Below are 18,100 nucleotides of genomic sequence, written 5' to 3'. Positions count from 1 at the left end.
GCCAGTTAAACTGGCCTGCTAGAGCAGGGGAAGGGGAAGCGCGGCTGGAGGCCTACTGCGCAGGCGTAATACTCAGCGCCGCATTGCGATTGGCTCTTAGGGCGAGACATTTGCGCCTGCGCCTGCGCCTGGCTGCCGGCTCGGTTGCAAAGACCGTGGCGGGAGGTGTTAGCCAGTTTCCAGGGCTTAGTAGCCGTGTTTTCCGCTGAGTGAGTTTAGAAAGCTGTCCAAGGAGGGAGCCATGGGGCCTCTTTGCTTGGCGTTTGTGGCCGGTGCTGCCGCTGTGTCGAGGGTGGGAACTGATAACAACACCTTACAAAGCTTGGCCATAGTACCACATTTTGTTCTCCTGTTTTAGGCTACTAGGTACTAAGCCTTCCGGATTCTCTGGTTATATTCCACTTCCAGTCTTTCCATGGGGTCCAAGCCAGAACACCTGGCTTCCCAGATTTGGAAGGCACTTCCGTCTTTTGCAAATTGCTGGCACTTTCCCACCTAGCCCCTTTTTCTAGAAGTAATCATTCCTTGCCCTCTTTCCCCGTACCGTTTTTTATATTGTGCAATTCTATTCCTCGATGCTGTATCAGGGGGTGCGGATAATTTCTTACTATTCTGGCTTCTGTGCATGAGAGCAAGGATGCTGGCAAAAAGAATTTGTCCTTTGCAGAGAAATTCTAAGCAGGACTTTTGAGTTGTGGGAGGAGTAGGGTGAGGGGCTGAGTGTAAATAGTTGTTCTGACTCTCCCAAATGTAAGATAAGTTGGAAATATTTTTTTTTTACTCTTTGCAAAACATAAACATAGGCCTTTTTCAAACTTTGGGGTTACATATTCATTTAGCAGGTATTTAATGAGTACTTGCCACTTGGACTATACTATGAAAGGGTCTTTGGGGCATGTGGAAAGTATAGGAAGTGGTTACTAGTTGGGGAGATGACACATATTAACATTTAAACAATACGGAGTGTTTCCTAAAGTGCCAGAGCAAGAGAAAGTGTATAGGATGGAGTAGCTAAGGAAAGACTTCATGCAAGTGTTACTTGAGCTGTGTCTGGAGGGATGTATAGTAAAATTCAAATAGACAGTGGAGGAGGAGCAATGACATTTCAGATGGTGGATACATTGGGACCAAAGGCAATATTTTTGGTGGCTAAGCACCCCTTGACATTGGATCCAGTCTTGCCCAGGTTGAATCCTGGCTATCACCTGGGCAGGTCACTTAACTGTGCCTCACATTCCTCATCTACCAATCTCCTAGGGTTGTTGTTATGAAAATTAAATGAGCTAATATTTGTCAAGTATTTTAGAGGAAGCACCATGCTGTTTAAAAGGCTTAGAGGTATAAAAAAAAGAAGCCCCAGCACATTTTGGGGGGATAATGGCAGAGAATACATACTAGGAAGTAGATAAGTACAGGTTAATATTCTGGGGCTAGAGCTGACCTGGCAAGAGAATTTGGTTCTAATCTTGTAGGTGATGAAGTTATTATTTTTTTTTCTAGTGGAATAGGGATAGAGAATGAAATCACAAGACCTCATTTTAGAAAGTTTAACTCAGGAAACAGTCTTATTTGGGTGAAAAAGATCAGGGTTCTCTTAACGTTCAGAAGTGCAGGTAATGGGTGACTTTTTACCTAGGGCTGCTTTGGGGGATAAATATTGAAAATATCAATTTCACAATAAGGTAAAATTATTTATATTAATACATTAAAGGCCTCACGGACATTGATATTTCTTGCTATTTCTAAAAGCAATAACAACAATAAACATGGAATACAAAATTAATCATATCTGTTGGTGAAAGAGGCTTTGGAAAACCCTGTCAAAATCATGATGATCGGGGCGCCTGGGTGGCTCAGTGGGTTAAAGCCTCTGCTTTCGGCTCAGGTCATGATCCCAGGGTCCTGGGATTGAGCCCCGCATCGGGCTCTCTGCTCAGCAGGGAGCCTGCTTCTTCCTCTCTCTCTGCCTGCCTCTCCGCCTACTTGTGATCTCTGTCTGTCAAATAAATAAATAAAATCTTTAAAAAAAATCAATGATACTTAATTTAAAAAAAAATCATGATGATCAGGTGCCTATGAAAAGGGCTGGGTATATTTTACTTTTTTTTTTTTAAAGATTTTATTTATTTATTTGACAGAGAGAGATCACAAGTAGATGGAGAGGCAGGCAGAGAGAGAGAGGGAAGCAGGCTCCCTGCTGAGCAGAGAGCCCGATTCGGGGCTCGATTCGGGGGACCCCGAGATCATGACCTGAGCCGAAGGCAGCGGCTTAACCCACTGAGCCACGCAGGCGCCCCGGGCTGGGTATATTTTAAAGACAATCATTTAGTGATGCACAATTAACACAAAAAGTGCTGTATAGCACATTTATTTTTGCAATAGGTGCAATGAGGCACTTAAAAAATCTCTTAAAAAATCTCATTAATTAAAAACTATAGTTCATCTCTTTTTTTGCAAAAACAATACACACACAACAAACTAACTCCAGAAATATAAGTGAAATGTCCCCAAAACCTCACCCCACAGAAGTAACAAGTGAAATGTCCCCAAAACCTCACCCCACAGAAGTAACAAGAAGTATAAGGTCATGGTGCCATTTTGAGATACCATACTTCCAGAAATCAGTGTTTCTACTTTAGAGCTATAATATAAACTCTCAGACTCAGTTACAAGTTTTTGCTGGAAGTGCACATCTGATTCACATCAGATGAGATTCAATAATCTCATGTGGATGTAACATTTTTTGTATCTCTCAGAAAGTTAGCATTGATTCTGGCTATGAGTTGGCAAAGCTTCTTTCCATTCTGCCTAGTGGGTATGCCTAATTAATAGTTACCCTCCCCCCCTTTTATAACTACTCTTCTGTAGATAATGATCACCAGGATCATTACAAATACAGAGGAGAATGATGCAGCAAACTGTATTTAGGTATCAGCCAATCAAAAAACCAAAATACTATACAATGAGATTGCTATTCACACTGTACAATAATAATTGGTGTTCATAATAATGACCTTGGATTACCCACTTAAGATTAAATCCTTCTTGAGATGGTTTTATTTTATTTTATTTTAAGATTTTATTTATTTATTTGACAGAGAAATCACAAGTAGGCAGAGAGCCAGGCAGAGAGAGAGAGGGAGAGGCAGGCTCCCAGATGTGGGGCTCGATTCCAGGACCCTAGGATCATGACCTGAGCTGAAGGCAGAGGCTTAACCCACTGAGCCACCCAGGCACCCCTCAAGATGGTTTTAATATTGAATAGTATAATCTAGGGTTTTAGAAATGGGTGACTCACATATCTTGGGAAAGATCTGTAAATATGTCTGCTAACTCAGCTAAACAGCTTATTAACTAGAAGACCCCAAGTTTTCTCAGCCATTCTGAGTAAGTTCAACTTGGCTGAGCAGTCACATTCCAATTTGCTTACAGATATATGACCGAGTCACTGAATGGTTTTTCTCATAGTGGGAAGGGAATTGGTCACGTTTGTCTCTTTGGCCGCTCAGCCTCACACACAAATAACATGGCAGCTCATGTGCACCGCTGGAATCCCTGACTTCTGCTGGCATTAGTAAATAACCCACATGTCGGTGCTACTGACATATGTCAATATTGCCTATGAAATGTGTGAGAGGAGGGATAAAGTCTTAAAAGCTAAAAATGGGTGCATTTTATTGTATGTTAATTGTACCTCAGTAAAGTTGATTTCACAAGTAAATTCTGAACCTGAATCACCCTCAAGAGAAGGAATGCAGGTCTCCACCAAGACGTGTGATGCTTAGTAAGCTTTGGGAAGCTGCCCCCTAATATCGTAAGAAAGTTCTGTTCATTTATCATCTTCCAAGCATAATCTAGGCTTCTGGCAAATTAGACCCAACCACTTTGCTCTACACTCAGTTGCAGAGGGGTGAACCCTCCTAGGGGTTTCCAATTCTTTTAGAAACTCCACCATTCTGGAAGGACTTATGGTTATATGGACATTATATCCTATGGGAGACACTGTGAGGTTTATGCCATGTCCCAAGATCTCTCCACCTGGGTCTGTAACGGTTAGCCCCGGAAACAAGGTTCCTTTTGGCTGGCGCTGCCACCACCAGCTTCCCCCCTTCTCCTACTCCGCGTTTGGCCGTCTCCGGCGGCGGGACTTCCCTATTGGCCAGCCAAACACAACCGACTGCGACAGCCAATGGAAGCCGCTCTCCTGAACATTCAGAGGATGGGTGCTCGTGGTGTGATGAGGGGAGGTTGGTGCCTGGCACGCGCCCCTCTACATCTGGCAAGTCGGTGACAGAGACAGTAACTCCCCCTACATACGCTCACCCCGTGCCCCCAGCTCCCTCCTGTCGGCTGGCGGGCCCCCACGGCCCACGGCGTGCCTTGGCAGCGCCCTCCCTAGCTCCCTAGGGCGCGCGAGTGCACCTGCTTACTCAATAAGACAGAGCATCCCTTTATCCCAGGGCTTGGGAGGGGGCCGAGGAGGCGCGGGAGGTGAAAGAGGTATCTCTGCCCCTCCCCACCCCCCGCCGAGTCGTGCCGCTTCGGGGCCGAAGTGCTCCAGAGATGCCTTAGGGTGCAGCTCTCTTTGTCTTCTCCAGCTGTGCTCGCTGCCCACTGACCCCGCGCGCTCCGAGACGTGGGGGCGGGGAGCCCGCAACCTATAAAATAAATGGGGGCAAGGAGAAAGGAAGACCTTCCCGGGGCGGCGTGTGCCGCTCTCCTCACCCCCTCCCTTCCCTCCTTAGGCTTCCTCCCTCCGGTGTGTCCCTGGGGTCCAGGCAGGGGAGGGTCTAGGCAAAGGCGCGGCGGCAGGCGCTTGGGGAGCGCCGAAGGACCGCCCGCCTGAGCGTCCTGTCGGAGGGCGCAGGCAGGAGGAGGCGGCTCGCTGCCGGCCCACTCTCCTCCATCTCTCTCCCGCTCGCCGGCTTTTGTGAGCTGCAAGGAGGGTGCGCTGACGGAGGAGGGGGGCCTGGGGAGAGAGGCACCCCCTTCACGCGCGCGCGCGCACACGTTGCCGGCGCACGCACACACGCGCGGACATACACTCACAGACACGCACACACACACGCACAAAGCTCGCTCGCCTCGAGCGCACTAACGTGGCCGTTTTCTTTGTGTGGAGCCCTCGAGGGGGGTTGGGGCCCGGGTCCGGTCCGGGGGAGATGGCGCAGCCCATCCTGGGCCATGGGAGCCTGCAGCCCGCCTCGGCCACTGGCCTGGCGTCCCTGGAGCTCGACTCGTCGCTGGACCAGTACGTGCAAATTCGCATCTTCAAAATCATCGTGATTGGGGACTCCAACGTGGGCAAGACCTGCCTGACCTTCCGTTTCTGCGGGGGGACCTTCCCGGACAAGACTGAGGCCACCATTGGCGTGGACTTCAGGGAGAAGACAGTGGAAATCGAGGGCGAGAAGATCAAGGTGATCCAGACGGTCAGGTCCGGGAAGGGAGGGATCTGGGAGGGGGCCTACGCTGAGGCATCGCTCTGGTGGTTGTAAACGTCCAGCGCGTGGTTGTGTCGCCGCTGGCTGAGCCCAAGACCCTGGCAGCTCCTCAGATCCCCTTTCGCCTCTCTCAGTGGCCTGGTTCCCACCTCACCCGTTTTGTTTTTTTGTTTATTTGTGGTTTTTTTTTGGTTTTTTTTTTTTAGGGCTGGCGGGAGTGGTTACACTCCTGCCCTTTGCCCCTGCCTGACATCTGCCACAGGAAAATCTTGTCTGATACCATCCTTGACCCTGAGCCAGGAGCAGTGGCACCTGTGGGCAGAGGGAGGCATGAGGCATCTCTTGGTTCTGGTCTGTGGGATGGATCCCAAAGCACTTTACACATCCTGAGGTCTCTTCTACCTCTTGGGTGGGAATGGGCTACAAGAACCTACTTGGGCTTAGCCCTGAGGCATTAGAGAGGGGGAAAAGACAGAAATCCATAGTGAATGAGAACCCCTTTATTTCAAAACAGAGCCCTGCATAACACCACCAGCCCCGCATAACAAACTTGTTCTCTTGGAGCAGTCTCTCTCCAATGATATCTTCATTTGTCTGTGATACCTAATGAATGAACTGCTTCATTACTCATTCTGTTGGTATTGTCTTCAGCAGGCCTTTGTAAAAATGCAGAGCAACTTATCTGGAGGCCAAGGAAAAGTGTCTTGCTCCTCCCCCCTCATTAGTTTATTTATCAAGTAGGCTAAGTACAGATATTCTTATCTGACCACTTATGCTCACTTTAGTTCAGGAAAGGTAGAAACCCGATAGGACAGAAATAGTTCAATATGCAGAAATATTTCTGTGTGCAGAAGGAGGACATGGCAAGGGCAGCTTCCTGTGACAGGAGAGCACAGGGGGCAGGATGATGGGCAGGAATGTACCTCAAAAGGCATTGGGTACTAAAGGCCAACTCCCCTAGGCCCACAGCTGGGCTTTTCTCAAGGCTATGGTCTGACCCTGTCAGGTGAAGGTCAGTATCCCTCCTGCTGGTCAAAGAGCCCAAGTGACCCCAAGGCCCCTCTTCTGGGTGATGTGGAGAGAAGGGCTGAGTAGTATTAGGGAGAAGGATGAAACCCTCTGAACTGTACATAGCTCTGGATTCCTTGATTATTAAAATGAATATGCTTTATTTTATTATTATTATTTCTTGAATGAATGTGTTTTAAAATGGCTTCAGAGACTGGGCCAAGGCACTAGACGTCAGGAAGATGGGCAGCTCAGTCCTGGTAAGGGAGAGCTCTGGAGAACAAGTGAGTCCTAGGGTCAGGAAAATAGGGCACTGTTTTGAGATAGTGACCTTTTTGTCCCTTGCATTTTGAGGGGAATTGCTACATTTCCTTTCTAAGTCAAAAGTAGCTATCTGTCTCTATCCTTTCCTAGGGCTCATCTATTGAGGTTTACTTCATTTGGACTTTCTGTGGTGTGTCTAACTTCTTTCATGCAAGGTTCTAAGATTCTGGAATTTCTAAAACATGCCTTTTTTAAAAATCCAAAGTGGGAATATACTTATGGATGTGCTCTTAAACCCTCAAAGACCTTAACACTTAATGCTATTGCTTGCTTAAAATCAAGTGTCCCATTGAGGCAAAGAGTTTTCTGGATTTAAAAGAGGGGAAATAAGTCTACCTGAAATTCATATGGCAGAAAAAGGAAGTGTTTGGGAGTTTGGGGGAGGGATGGAGGAGAGAAGATGGGAGGAAAGGAGAGGAGAGGAGAGGAGAGGAGAGGAGAGGAGAGGAGAGGAGAGGAGGAAGCCTGAAAGTGGGAAATGGGAGGGAAAAACAAGTGGAAGAGGGCCACTGCCCAGTGGCCTTGGAGAAATTTTTAAGACTCCTTCTCTTCTAACACCCCAGTATTTAGTGAAACTGGATTTCACAGTCTTGGCCAAAGATTCCAGGCTTTTTCCCAGAGGGCAGAGCCTGTGACGGTGTGACTCACCAGAAACAGAGCTCAGCACAACACCATGTGCTGATAAGTGCTTAATACAGGCTTTTTGGGGAAGATGATATTTTCAAGAGGGCAGAGCCTTGTGACACTGCTCACAGAGGAGCCTTCCGAGTGCAGATTCTGAAGAAGCTCAGGGTACGGGCGGGGGCGGGGACTGGGTGGCCCTGTCCCCTGTGAAGCTGTTGCAGCCGGGGCCCAAGGCAGCCGGTGAGAGCAGCATGTCTGTGGGAAGATGGCAGAGCGCAGCAGCTAGCACATGATCTAGAAAGGAGGAGATTTTGCCCCACACTCTGGCTGGCTTGGAGTTTTTCAGGGAACAAATGCTAAACCCCTGCTAGGAGGTGACTGTTAAAGCCTTTCCCATTTGGGGGAGGGAGAGAAGTGCAGTGTGACAGGCTGAAGTTGCCCTAGACCATAGCCAGAGATAAGAGGCTGGGAGGCCGCAAGTGCCAGCATCCACAGGCGAATGGTGGAGAGGTCTCTGCTGGCTCTTCCTTCGGCCCAGGAGTGGGGTGTGGCCTCTACTGGGCTGTCTCCCCAGGTCCCAACCTGTGCAGGGGGATGGATGACTGAGTTATCGGATTGGGGGCTGCTCTCATAATTACCAGAGCCATTTTTAGGGCTTCAAAGCCCCATTTGGTGTCTCCAGTCCATGGATCCCCGCCCCCTTTTGATCACAATATTTATAATCCAGTGTTTCCTGGTTAACATGAACATCCAGGAAAGCTTCCAATGAGTACATAATAATAGTAATAATAATAATAACAATAACTGCTATTTATTTACTAAACCAAGAGCCCCAGCTAGGTGCTTTGCATGAACTGTCTAATTTGATCTTCACAGCTGCCTTATGCAAATCAGACTATTATTATCATTCCTATTTTATAGATGCGGAGACCAAAGGTAGGTTGGTCTAAAAGGCACCTGGATCGGAGCTCCAGTCTTTGACCGCTGAGCCCAAGCACTTCTCTGTCTCACTACCCTGCTTTCCCTGGGACAGGGTCAGGATTTCTACATGGATTCAGAGCCAGTGCTCTTTACTACTGCCCTCTGCTCTGGGGGTGATCTCTGGCCCAGGGCAGTGTGCTAAGCATTGGGTGGCAGGCGGGGCAGCCAGCCTTGTGGGCTCTTGTAGGCCAGGGGCCCAGGGTTATAGCCCTAGAACTGAGGAGCCTTCAAGACGTCTCCTTCAGCTCCACCCCAGATACCGAATTGAGTGCCTGGGTTTTACTTTTTGCACCTTGACTGTCTCCCTTTGCATGTGGAGAATCAGAGACTGTCCAGAGATGGAAGAGACCTTAAAGAATCTCTAATCCAATGTCCTCAATTAACAGATAGGAAACTGAGGCTCAGAGAGGGAAAGTGACTTGGCCAAGATCACACAGGGACAGGCCTACTACTCAGGTCTCCCCATTCCCTGGCCAGTGCTCTTCTCTCGCAATTTGGGCTAGTCCCATGGTGTGCCCAACCCATGCAGTTACCTGTGACAGGAACACAGAGGGGCATGATGTAGGAAAGATCACAGACAGCTCTTCCTGACAGCCTAGGAAGTGTGGAGGCATTCCTCGACCCCTAAGGAAGAGTGGAGCTTCCTTTACTGACATGATATGTCCATCTCCTACAGGTTTAGCTCAATCATGCTGAGCTTGCCTCCGCCTAAAAGCACTGGAAAATGCCAAATAGGAGTGTGTGTGGGATGGAATGGGGAGGTAAGAGAGGGGAGGCTCAGAACTAATTTTTGAGCCATTCTTTGTAAATTCTCATGGAATTTACCCATGCTTCTGGCTAGTTTGGTCCCCCCCCACCAACAGCTGGGCACCCCCTCTGCCCTAGCCCTCCAGACCAGGCAAACTGCATGTAGCCATGGCCGTGGGCAGGTGCTACCCAGGACTGCGGACTCTCTTCTTCTGCTGAGCACTTGGACCAACACCTTCCCGTGTTACATTACTGAGCGGACTGAGGCTGAGCTAAGTGTTCCCTCAGAAGCTGCCTGCAGTCAGAATGACATCATGTCTTCCTTAGGGCTTCTGAACTTCCATATTCTGGCAGTTCACTTAATGGCTAATTATCTATCGGTGTGTGTTTTTCTGTCTGCCTTGCTGCCTCTCCTTCTGCGCGTGAGTTTCTCTTTGTCTCTCTCCTCCTTTGCCATTCTCTGTGTCAGTCTCTTGTGTGAATGGGTGTGTATCTTAGATGCAGATGGGACAGTCCAGCTAGTTCAAAAAAAGATTTGTTTTAGACTTTTCCCATCATCCACTCAGGCATCCTCCAAAGGTTACAGATGTATTTGTCTCCCTTTTTCTACTTCTACCCTCCCCCACCGGCCTCCAACAAAAGGACATTCATGCCTCATCTATAGAAAGATACCAGATATGTTCCCTAGGAAAAAGAAATACCCATGTCAGCTAAGAGGACGTGCAGGGGTGGGGGACTTGCTGAAACTTGCTCAGGCAGCGATAACCCCAGGAAAATGGTTTAAAAGACTAGATTTATCTTTGGCAGCTCCCCACACTGCGCCCCTCAACCCTCCTCCAACACCCCTGTCACTTTGGGCCTGCCCCCAGCCACCCATGGCATGTTGCTAGCATTACTCTCTTCTCCCCCTCCCAAGTGGCTGCCTTTGCTTTGGCTCTAGCCAGTCATCAAGAAACCAAACTTCCTGTGCTTTCCAGGAGGAGAACAGTGGATCCAAGGACTGGTGCCACTAGGATAGCCAATGGGTCTTCTGAGACAATGGCAACAACTGGCACTTGCAGAACACCTGTATTTTGCAAACGCTTTTTCTTGTGTGTTAATTTGCCTAGTCATTTACTCCACTACTAAGTAAAGGAGGTGGAAACCAGGTCTCTCAATTCCAAGGCTACTGCTGCTGCATTTCCCATAGCACCTGCTCAATTAGTTGCCAGACCAGACTTGGTTTTGGGCCAGGGAGGAAGGGAGAATGTGTATTAGGCATTGTGTCTTGTACTTAAAAGAAACACTAATCCTTACAGCATCTCCACAAGACTGCTGAGGTTATCCTCAGTTTGCAAGGGAGGACACTGAAGATAGAGTAACTTGACTAAGGACACTTGACTAGTAATAGCACGAGACTGTGCTGAGGTTTGTGCCCAAGTTGGTTTTCCTCCCCTACGCCCCCACTAGGCCTTGGAGAGGACAGAAGATGGGGAGCAGTGTGTGGCTAAGGGGCAGTCAGCACCCCTGGCTACTGTGCGGACACAGTGCCCACAGGAAAGGAAGAATGGACGAGAGGAGTACCCCCTGGGAAGCGTAAGGAGATGTTTTCACTGTCTGGCAGGGATGGGAGGTTTGGGAGGATGCTAAGAACGGGGACACCAAATCCCCAAACAAAATGAGGTCATTTGTGTGCAGCCATTCGGCTGCTGTGCTCTCCCTTTGTGATTGATGGTTCTGAGGCCACACCATCCATTCCGATTTTCTGCTGTGAGCAGCCTGCTAACTGGCTCACTGCTGGCCATAGACAGGGGTGCAGAGAACTTTAGGGTGGGGTTTACAAGGAGGTGGAGTGGGAGCAGTGCTACAGTTTAAATTCTGAGCCTCCAAACGAAAGCTTCAGGGCTCCCCATGGCATTGGAAAGGTGAGGGAGGTCTATAGCAGAAAGGGTCTTCCCCGCAGCTCCGGCAGTTTGGATGGGGTATACAATTCTGGAGCCAAAGAAAAGCCAAACAGCCAACCTACTCAGCCCCAAACACCTCACACACGCCCACCCGTGTTCCTGCTAGTGGCAGGTATTTTTAGAGTTCTGAGCTCATGGTGTTAAAGCATCTGCCACATGCCTGAGGGCTGGTCGGGATTCAGCCTTACTCAGAGGCAGGAGTTAGGACTACTGGAGGGTGGGGGTGGGGCTCGGGAGCCAAGCGGTAATGATATTCTTGTGCTATACCCGCTCTCTTCCCACTGACCTCTATTCCTTTCCTGGCCCGCTATCCCTTTCTGCCTGCTCAGAGCACTGGCAAGGTGGAAGAAATGAAATCTTTTCTGTCTCTGCTTTCTGACGCAAATCAGTGTTCAGGGACCTGTTTTTCTGCTTAACCAAACTCGAATGTTCTCTCTGAAATCACCTTGGCAGATACGTAGTTTTGGTTGCTCAGGCCAGTACTGCTTTTTGATGATTATGATGAGGATGACGATGATGATGATGGTGACGGCAACAATGGTGACAAGTGATCTGATGCAGAAAAACAACTGCTTACAAGTTTGGGTGGAGAAATGCCAAGAGCACTGATGAAATAACTAGAGAACAAATAATATATTCTAAGTGGTGTGTTACTGGGGTGCCAGGGTGGCTCAGTCGGTTAAGCATCAGCCTTTGGCTCAGGTTATGATCTTGGGGTCCTGGGATTGAGGCCTGTGTCAGGCTCCCTGCTCAGCGGAGAGCCTGCTTCTCCCTTTCCCCCACCTCTCCCTCCTGCTTGTTCTCTCCCCCTCCCCAGTAAATAAATAAAATCTTTAAAAAAATAAATGGTGTGGTACAGACTCAAAGTGCAATAGAAAGTTTTAAGAAAAGAAAATTAAAGAGAAGTTGGAGAAAAGTGGAGTTTTAGGAAGAAGGCAGATGTGAGCTGAGCCTTGAAGGATGAGTGAGACGCAGGGCAATGAGGCGGTGCCCAGTTTCTGCTGGGGAAGGACAGACTAGCACGAGGGAATGAACTGGGTGTAGCCCAACAGTCCGAAACCAGGCTGGATGGGGCCAAATTATGACAGAGACTTTTCCATTTGATGCCACATGCAGAAGAGGGCTGTCATGGTTTCCTGAAGAGGGGGATGTCATGCTTATAGGAGCAGGGTTTTAGGAAGGCTAGTTTGGAAGCAGTATGTAGGAAGCACTGGAGTGGAGACTTCTAGAATCCAAAAGACTCTGCAGTAGTCCAGCAGTGAGGAGAGGAGGGTCTGGCCTAGGGACATGAAAATCAAAATAGAATGGGAGAATTTGACAATCATGCCAAAGGAATGTGGCAGTCATGTCCCTAGAGGAGAAGAAGGGGAGTCTGGACAATGAAAACTGGTGTTCAAAATGATGAGGACTCTGGGGCCCTGTAAGATCTTCATTCAGCAAAGAGATTCAATTATATTTACCAGATACTGACTGACTGACTGCTAACTCCAAATAAAGGCTATACTTGGTTTTAAGAGCTGTAGTAGTCAATTAGTGACCATAACCCAATTCTCTTTAATAACTGAAAATTATATAGGGCCTTGGGACCATCATTCTGAGTATGAATTTCTCTTGTCCAAGACTTTGGATGTATAAAGGGAAATAGATGGGGCTGAATGTGTGTCGATTCGAGGGTATCCCTTGGGAGTTGCATCTTTGGAAACTTTGTTCCTGATATCAGCATTTTTCCTTCATAATTTGGCCTTCATCCCAAAAGCTGAGAGGCAGAAGAAAAATCCAGTGAACTAAATTACCTTTTATATACCAAACAATAAGCTAAAATAAGCTAAGAGGTGAGATTTTTAACACTAACTTTAAAAAGTCATGCAAAAACCGCAAGACAAAGTGATATATGTTTTTAGTAGAAAATTTGGAAAATACAAAAAAAAGACCATTTATCACCCATGGCCCATAAATAACCATTAATCTCCTGGTAAGTATACTTCCAGTCTTTCCTAGGCATATGTCTATATTTAATATTTTTCTGAAAAACTGGAACCATAGTACATGAAAACTTTGTATCCTGCTTTTTTCATTCCTGATATTTTATGAAAATTTCCACCATTTATTCCTTGAAAACATCATTTTTAATGTCTGCATAATGGTCCATTGTATAGATATGTACATACACTTTAGCTATTCCCTTACTGAGCTTTTAGATTATTTCCTGTTTTTTAAAAAGTATATATAATACTGCAGCTAAGACTTTTGTACAGAATTTTGACCACATCTCTGCTATTTCATTTAGATATCTGGAAGTGAGATTATTGGCTTGAAGAATTTTGAGTATTTTTAAGGTTCTGGATAATATTGCCAAATTGCCCTCCAGAAAAGTTCACCAATTTACACTCATTTTTCAAATAAAAGCCTTAAGATTTTTAAAAAAAAAAACATACATACATACATACATACATACATACATTTATTTATTTATTTATTTATTTATTTATTTGACACATACAGAGAGAATACAAGCTGGGGGAGAAGCAGGGTCCCGCTGAGCAAGGAGCCTGACATGGGGCTCAATTCCAGGGCCCTGGGATCATGACCTGAGCCAAAAGCAGATGCTTAACCAACTGAGCCACCCAGGCGCCCTAAGATTTTTTGACTCAAGATTTTCAACTAGAACGATCTATCTATCTATCTATCTATCTATTTATTTATTTGACAGACAGAGATCACAAGTAGGCGGGGGGGGGGAGCGGGCTTCCTGCTGAGCAGAGAGCCCGATGCGGGGCTCGATCCCAGGACCCTGGGATCATGACATGAGCTAAAGGCAGAGGCTTTAACCCACTGAGCCACCCAGGCGCCCCTCAACTAGAACTTTTAAGAAAAATTTTATAAACCCTGAGAGAAACTTCTCTCTACACTTTGATATGTCTACTCTGCCAGTCTGTGTCAGGGCTTCTCACCACATTTTTGTTTTTTAAAGATTTTTATTTGTCAGAGAGAGAGAGAGAACGAGCAAGTGCATCAAGCAGGGGGAGCAGCAGGCAGAGGGAGAAGCAGCCTCCCTGCTGAGCAAGGAGCCCAACTCCAGATTCATCCCAGGACTCTGGGATCAAGACCTGAGCTGAAGGCAGACACAACTGACTGAGCCACCCAGGCGTCCCTCTTACCACGTTTAAGATAACAGAATCGAGTTTTCTTCTGTTGTATTCTTGTTTTCTTTACTGACTCCACATATGGGTTTTGTATCTTCCAGGTTCAGGTGTGGGACACAGCAGGTCAGGAACGCTTCCGCAAAAGCATGGTCGAGCATTACTACCGCAATGTGCATGCAGTGGTCTTCGTCTATGACGTCACCAAGATGACATCCTTCACCAACCTCAAGATGTGGATCCAAGAATGCAATGGGCATGCTGTGCCCCCACTAGTCCCCAAAGTGCTTGTGGGCAACAAGTGTGACTTGAGGGAACAGATCCAGGTGCCCTCCAACTTAGCCCTGAAATTTGCCGATGCCCACAACATGCTCTTGTTTGAGACTTCGGCCAAGGACCCCAAAGAGAGCCAGAATGTGGAGTCAATTTTCATGTGCCTGGCTTGCCGATTAAAGGCTCAGAAATCCCTGCTCTATCGTGATGCTGAGAGGCAGCAGGGGAAGGTGCAGAAACTGGAGTTCCCACAGGAAGCTAACAGTAAGACTTCCTGTCCCTGTTGAAACCAAATGGTGTAAATACAAGATCCACTATTACTGGAGTTTTTTCTTTCCCTTTTTTTCCGTGCCCGCCTAACGCTGACACCTGCTTGTTTCCATACAAATTGATATTAAAATAAAATTTGTATAGATTATCACATGCCTTCATGTCTTGCTTTCCTCCAGGAAGACATTTCTGACTGTGCTGAGTAGAAGAGCAGCCCGCCCTCCTAGAGCAGTACACTTGGCCAAGGCACACTCCCTACCAGCCTTCTATGCCACCCGAATCATTTGAGTCACTTCTTCAGGACTAATTCGCTCTGTCACTCAGTGTTATCAGTGGGCAAAAGCACCCAGAGCGGGTGGGGTACAGGCCAGATATGTTTTTCTATGGTGCCCATGGAAGTGGAGGATAGAGAAGTCTTGAAAGGAGATGTTGACTCATAAATATTTCCTAGGTTGCCTGGATGTCGAGAGTAGGTGGCTCTCTCCTTATCTCCCAAAGCTTAAAAATAAAAAGTATAGATTTCCCAAGGGGCTCAGTTGCTTCCAAAGTAGTTAAATCCTGCTTCCCATATTTTACCACACAGTCTCTGACACCCGGAGTGGTATTTCTTGAAGAGGGCAGGGCTCAAGCCAACAATCTGTTATGCCCCCAGATCCGTGCTGGGTGCTATGGAGGAAACAGCAAGAAAAGGATTTGTCCCCTATGTTCAAAAACCCTCTGATCTTGTGGGAAAAGACACGAACTACTTGTGAACAAAAATTAGACAATGACCTCACCAAATTCGAGTCTGTGCTCTGGGAATTGAGAGCATTATGTACTCAACATTAGGAAGGAGTCACTGAAAAATAACTGACCTTATTTTGTATATTGAGTAAAATGTTACATTTGGATTGGTAAAGAGGAGGGGACTGGGACAAAGTGACTTTGGGGGTTGAGTGAAAGGACAAGAGCTGAGCAGCCGTAGTGGGGAGCTAAGGATGAGGAAGCCTACACAAGATGCAAGACAGTTTGTTGCTCTTTGAGTCACTGGGAGTTTTTGGTGGCTTTCCAGCAGGAGTCCTGTAGGTTATTTCCAAAATGTCTGGTCCTATGGATGTGAAAGCCCCTTGTCCAATTGTTAAAGCAACTAAGAGTGGCTATGAAGGCATAGCTACCATAGCCCCAGGTAGACTTCGCTGTTTCAGGGGTGCTCCGTAAGGCTCCTCTCTTGTCAGAAGCCCACAGAAAGAGGGTCCCAGGCTGACAGCCCCCAAGCACTTTCCTCTGGTAGGTGAATTCAGATCTGTCTCCCGTCCTCCTCCCCGTCAGCCCAGTGAAAGTTATTACATACCAGATGCTCTTCCCACCCAAACAAGTAGCCTGCCTGGTCTTGCCTAGTTGTCCCTACAACGCTCTTCCTCCAGAGGTGTCTAACTCCCCACCCCATCTCCATCCCAGTCCCCACCTGGCCTCAGGCTAAGCCCCCAGTCTGGTTTTCATCACTTGGCTTCTGCCTGGATCCATCTTTGGAGCCTGTCTTGTACCCTGGTTAGGGCTGTGTTTTCTTACTAGTTGTCCCTACCCAATGCCCTACCCTGAAATCTCACCCAACGGGCTGGGAGCCTGTTGTCTGTTGGTGAACTGCCTGCTGAAAACCCTGTTGCTATGCTTCTCCCCAACAGAACCTTGGGTCTTGTCTCAGACTTCAGATACTGGCTCCTTACCCAGGACCGCTCTTGTGGTGTCTTTTGGCTCCTGACTTGGCTGCAGGGCCGGGCCATCTCTCAGTGGCCGCAGGTACACTTGTCCATTCTAGTGGGTTGACATTTCAGTCCGGGTCCTGACCTGTGTTGGTCAAGGACCTTCTTTGCTGTAACAGGGACAAATAACATTCTGAGTCCTCTAACCAGGATTGCCTCTTCTAGACCTGAATTGCCTCTGACACCTTTTAGGCATTCAACAAACATGTATTGAGCATCTACTATAAGCCAGTGTGCTAAGCCCTTGGGATATGTAGATGAACAATATAAAATCCTGCTCTCATAAAGGAGGTAGATACTAAAAAAGAAATGAGATCCACAATGAGAGAATTTGAGAGTAGTAAGGAGTCTGAGGGCCATAAAATAAGGTAAATGGATAGGAAGTGAGGAAGGGGGTGGGAGGGCAATGTATTAGACAAAGTGAACACAAAAGATACCTTTGAAGTGATAATGTTTGAGCTGAGACCCAAATGAAGAAAAGCAACCAGGAATGAGGTCAGAAAGAGAACCCTAAGCGGAGGAAAGAGCAAATGCCAAGGCCCTGAGGCAGAAGTGAGGTTGGCATGTTTGAGGAACAGCAAAGAGTCTAGTGTGAGCAAGGGGGAAAATATGGGAGGAGAGGTTGAGAAGTAGGTAAGGCCGGATCTATTGGCTGGGATTTTATTTAAGTGCAGTGGGAAGCCAGTGGAAAGTTTTAGCATAATCTAGACCCAGTAACCTTTGCAAAGATTCAGCAGGCTTGCTGACCAGCAAGAAAGAGGGAAAAGCCTCTACTTTTCTGGGCTCCTCTGAGAGGAATAGAAACCCTTCGTCTGTAACTCCTGACTGTGCACCTCAGGGCTGTCGTTTCCGTGCTGGCTGGCCCCCATCTTAAAAAACCGGACTCTGAACTTTCCCGAGACTATCATCTTTTGGTCCTGCCAAGGCTCTGGTAATTTTGCTGTGACTAGGAGGCACTCACCGATCCTACCTGGCTCTGTCCTCTGAGTCTCACCTACGTGATCCTGCCCTTTCCTGCAGTAATGACTGTGCTCTCCCCCAGGTACCTGGGAACAGAGAATCCTGAGAATCTCCAGGCTTCACCCAGTCTCCTAGCCCTAGAATTTTCTGCTGGCATCAGCAGGGTGCACAATGGTGCTCAGGCCTCCATCAGATTGAGCAAAAGGATTTGGGAATGGGCTGTTCCCAGAATGCAACCAGAGGGAGGGGACTCAGGAGGCCAGAGAACCATGACACCCTTGTTGTCGTGAGGGTGATGAGAAGCAGAGAGAATCAAGTGAAGTGAGGTACTTCCAGGCCTCGCATTCAGCCTCATTATGTCTCTGGAATGATCCATGACGGCCAGGATGTCTCCTGTACAGCTCTTCTTTACTTTTCGGAGCTATGCCCTTGAGTCTTCACCTGTGTAACAGAGACAGGACCCAGAGTAATAACTACCAACATTTGAATGCCTATTGTATGCTGGGCCCTGTGCTAAAACACTACGTTCTTTCACTAGCTCATTTAATGCTCCCTTGACCCTATGAGGTGGGGATAATGATTTCCTTTTTACATATATGAATATAGATGTGCTGACAGATTTAGTGACTTGTCCAATATAGTAAGAG

General features: G+C 47.5%; 2 protein-coding genes across 3 annotated transcripts in view; one reads left to right on the top strand and one right to left on the bottom strand.

The window, feature by feature from the left end:
* Window positions 1-144: 144 nt before the first annotated feature.
* Window positions 145-14,859, top strand: RAB33A (RAB33A, member RAS oncogene family). 2 transcript variants are annotated; one of them, XM_047715732.1, is made up of 3 exons: window positions 145-209; window positions 5,123-5,420; window positions 14,316-14,859. In XM_047715732.1, the coding sequence occupies exons 2-3, from the start codon at window positions 5,163-5,165 to the stop codon at window positions 14,769-14,771; spliced, it is 714 nt and encodes a 237-aa protein (XP_047571688.1). In that variant the 5' UTR covers window positions 145-209; window positions 5,123-5,162; the 3' UTR covers window positions 14,772-14,859. The 2 variants fall into 2 exon arrangements, with proteins under 2 accessions (XP_047571688.1, XP_047571687.1); XM_047715731.1 differs by lacking the exon at window positions 145-209 and adding an exon at window positions 228-366.
* Window positions 14,857-18,100, bottom strand: part of ZNF280C (zinc finger protein 280C) — an 80,383-nt gene continuing 77,139 nt past the window's right edge. Inside the window, exon 21 of the transcript XR_007124752.1 lies at window positions 14,857-17,894. The gene's annotated coding sequence lies outside the window, so the exon portion shown is untranslated. The remainder of the gene's footprint in view (window positions 17,895-18,100) is intronic.

This window comes from Lutra lutra, chromosome X (assembly GCF_902655055.1).
Source record: "Lutra lutra chromosome X, mLutLut1.2, whole genome shotgun sequence".
Classification (NCBI taxonomy): Eukaryota; Metazoa; Chordata; class Mammalia; order Carnivora; family Mustelidae; genus Lutra; species Lutra lutra.
Note: the sequence above shows the minus strand (reverse complement) of the source record. Positions and strands in the feature narration are given on the sequence as shown.